We start from the raw sequence: 3,230 nt of genomic DNA, 5'->3' as shown, positions 1-3,230 counted from the left end.
TAACCGATGCCCCAACATGAGACAAGTTTGTTTTAAAAGTAAAAATTTTTATTTTTCTTATATTATATAATAAATATATATTATTTTCTGATAATAAAAATATAGTTATTCATCCATCACAAATAACTATGGAAATATGTGAATCAAATACAACAATCAAACAACATAATGATTTCCACAAAGAAAATTAAAAAAAAAATATGTTATGTAGTTTTATTTTATATTATGTAAATAATATAATATAATATTATATATTATTTTTTTAGAATTGAGAAATACATATAATATCTTATCTGCGCGTAGCGCGGTTAAAAAATCTAGTATTAATAATAATAACATACAAATAAACATGGGTGAGAGGTCATCGTGAATATTGAAAGGGAAATTTTATCAAGGATTAAAATGTTCATATCAAAATCAATATGGGTGTCAATTTTTTAAACAAAAAAATCTATCAAGGTATCAAATTATTAGCAAGAGATGTTAATACGAGTGAGTATCCGCAGAACAATATTGCTGTAGTTTCGTTGTATTCAATGTGGCAAGTAACAATAATGTTATTCAGTTAGAGAAAATAAAAGTAAGACCAATAAATACTAATGAAAGAGTACAACAATTTTTTTAAGTAGATTTTTGGTGAATAATTTTCTTTTAATAGTATAGATAATAAAAATAAATAAGAAATCTAACTAATTTATTTGTAGAATAAACTCATATTTTAATTTTGTTTATGAGTTAGAGAATATTTTACTAAAATAGAGTTTAAAATGAAACTAAAGATGTTTTAGAACAGCTTCAAATTAATAAAAATGGTTGGGAGGAAGTCATTTGTTTTCATTATTATAAAATTACTGATAAAAGTGAAATAAGAAAAACAGGGACCGGGTATCTTGGGGGTCACGTGACATAAATTGCAAAGTTCAAGACTGAAAGCCACGCGCTGAGTCAGCAACAAGAGAGGCCAAATATCTAAAATTGCCACATGTCTCCATGCAACTTGCTATCATGAATGCGGCGTCCCGTATTTTTAAAACACCCTCAAGTATCCTTTGGTACTGACCCAAAATATCGAAAATGCCACTGATGGAGAAGTGAAAAAAGAAATGTTAATATCAGATTTTTCATTTTGTTATTAAAATATTAATGGCTAAAACGCTCTCTCTCTCCCATCTAATCCTATAAATGAGGAGGATGCTAAGAGTGAGCATGAGAGAAGGTCTTCTTCAAAGTTGAAAACATCATCAAAATAGTAAAAATCACTGTAGTTCCAAAACACGTCTCTCTCTCTCTCTCTCTCTCTCTCTCTCTCTCTCTCTCTCTCTCTCTCTCTCTCTCTCTCTCTCTCTCTCTCTCTCTCTCTCTCTCTCTCTCTCTCTCTCTCTCTCTCTCTCTCTCTCTCTCTCTCTCTCTCTCTCTCTCTCTCTCTCTCTCTATCACTCACCAAAAGAGAAAAAATAAAATCTTTGATTTCTTTCTCACTTCAAACAAAAAAATCTCGTGATATAATTTTATTCTTGATTCTCTCGAAATCTCCTCACAACAAACCCCGAAACTTACCGTGATTCACAAGTTCTTCTTCCTTTTATAATCCCTTTCATTTCGTTTTCTTGATGCGAACATAGAGAAAAAAAAAAAACTAAAATGATGGAAGAATATTTTGATTTTCGACCACTGAAGTACACAGAGCACAAAACATCAGTCACTAAATACACCAAAAAGTCACCGGCAAAAAATCCCTCCGGCGAAACTCGACCGGACTCAGTGAGAATCGTTCGTGTCTCTGTAACCGATCCTTACGCAACCGATTCATCAAGTGACGAAGAAGAAGACTTCCTCTTTCCTCGCCGGCGAGTCAAGAGATTCGTTAACGAGATCAAAGTCGAGCCAGCCTGCAACAACAACAACATCAATACCACCGGAGTTTCAATGAAATACAGGAAGAGACTCTCCGATGAAACTCAATCTCCGGCGACCAGTCGTCACCGTCGTCCACTCAAGGTAGCAATCCCCTCCGCTCAAAATGGGAGGAAGTTCCGCGGCGTTAGACAACGGCCGTGGGGGAAATGGGCGGCGGAGATTCGCGATCCCGAGCAACGTCGGAGGATTTGGCTTGGTACTTTCGAGACGGCGGAGGAAGCCGCCGTGGTTTATGATAACGCTGCCATTAGACTCCGTGGACCGGACGCTTTAACCAATTTCTCCATACCGCCTCAGTCTCAAGAAGAAGAAGAAGAAGAACCGGAAAACCCGGTTATTGATAAACCGGAAAACAACATTACAACGACAACAACAACAACAACAACATCCAGTTCCGAATCAACCGAAGATTTTCAACATCTTTCATCTCCTACATCGGTTCTCAATATCCGACCATCGGAAGACATACAACAACCGTTTAAATCAGCTAAACCGGAACCAGAAACTTCAGATGCACCATGGTGGCATACCGGGTTTAGTTCCGGTTCAGGTGAATCAGACGATTCGTTCCCTTTGGATACTCCCTTTCTCGACAGCTATTTCAACGAATCTCCACCTGAGATTTCAGTATTCGATCAACCAATGGGTCAAGTATTTTCTGAAAATGAAGATATATTCAATGATATGTTCTTGGGTGGTGAAAGTATGATGATGAACATTGGAGAGGAGTTTACTTCATCCAGTATCAAAGATATTGGTTCAATGTTCAGTGATTTTGATGATTCATTGATATCAGATTTATTACTGGTTTAATATCATCAGCCAAAAGAAGCTTCAGAGAAACCATGAGCAAATATATCTACGGCGTGACTGAGAAATTTTGATGTTTTTAATTATTTCTTTTTAATTTTAATAATTTTAAATTTTGTCTAAGCACTTGTAAAACAGTTTTAGAGAAATAGTGGAAAATAGTTAATGAGTTTTGTTTTATCTATATTATTAAAGTTGAAGTACACATTGAGATTGTTTGGCAATATAGATAGTAGTTAAAAAATAGTACTGTTTGGAAACATAGATAGCAGTAAGTTAGAAAAAAAAATAATGGGTTTATGCTACTAAAAAAATTGGAAGTCCATTATATTAAAAAGTAATTGGTCTATGTTACTTGATATATATATATATATATATATATATATATATTTAAATAAAAATAATAATTTAAAATTGATTTATATCAAAAATTCATTCAAAAATAAACATATATTCAAAATTTGATTTTTACTAACATATTTTCCAATAACTATTATAAAAAT

General features: G+C 33.6%; 1 protein-coding gene across 1 annotated transcript; it reads left to right on the top strand.

Annotated features, from left to right (window-relative positions):
• Positions 1-1,380: 1,380 nt before the first annotated feature.
• On the top strand, positions 1,381-2,907 carry LOC106370243 (ethylene-responsive transcription factor CRF3-like). Its single transcript, XM_013810289.3, has one exon. The coding sequence runs from the start codon at positions 1,642-1,644 to the stop codon at positions 2,728-2,730; it is 1,089 nt and encodes a 362-aa protein (XP_013665743.1). The 5' UTR covers positions 1,381-1,641; the 3' UTR covers positions 2,731-2,907.
• Positions 2,908-3,230: the final 323 nt, after the last annotated feature.

This window comes from Brassica napus, chromosome A10 (genome assembly GCF_020379485.1).
Source record: "Brassica napus cultivar Da-Ae chromosome A10, Da-Ae, whole genome shotgun sequence".
NCBI classification, from domain to species: domain Eukaryota; kingdom Viridiplantae; phylum Streptophyta; class Magnoliopsida; order Brassicales; family Brassicaceae; genus Brassica; species Brassica napus.
This window is presented reverse-complemented; position numbering and strand designations above follow the sequence as displayed.

Coding starts and splice junctions, on each gene's coding strand:
- LOC106370243 (XM_013810289.3), top strand. CDS start 1,642: ATGATGGAAGAATATTTTGATTTTCGACCACTGAAGTACACAGAGCAC.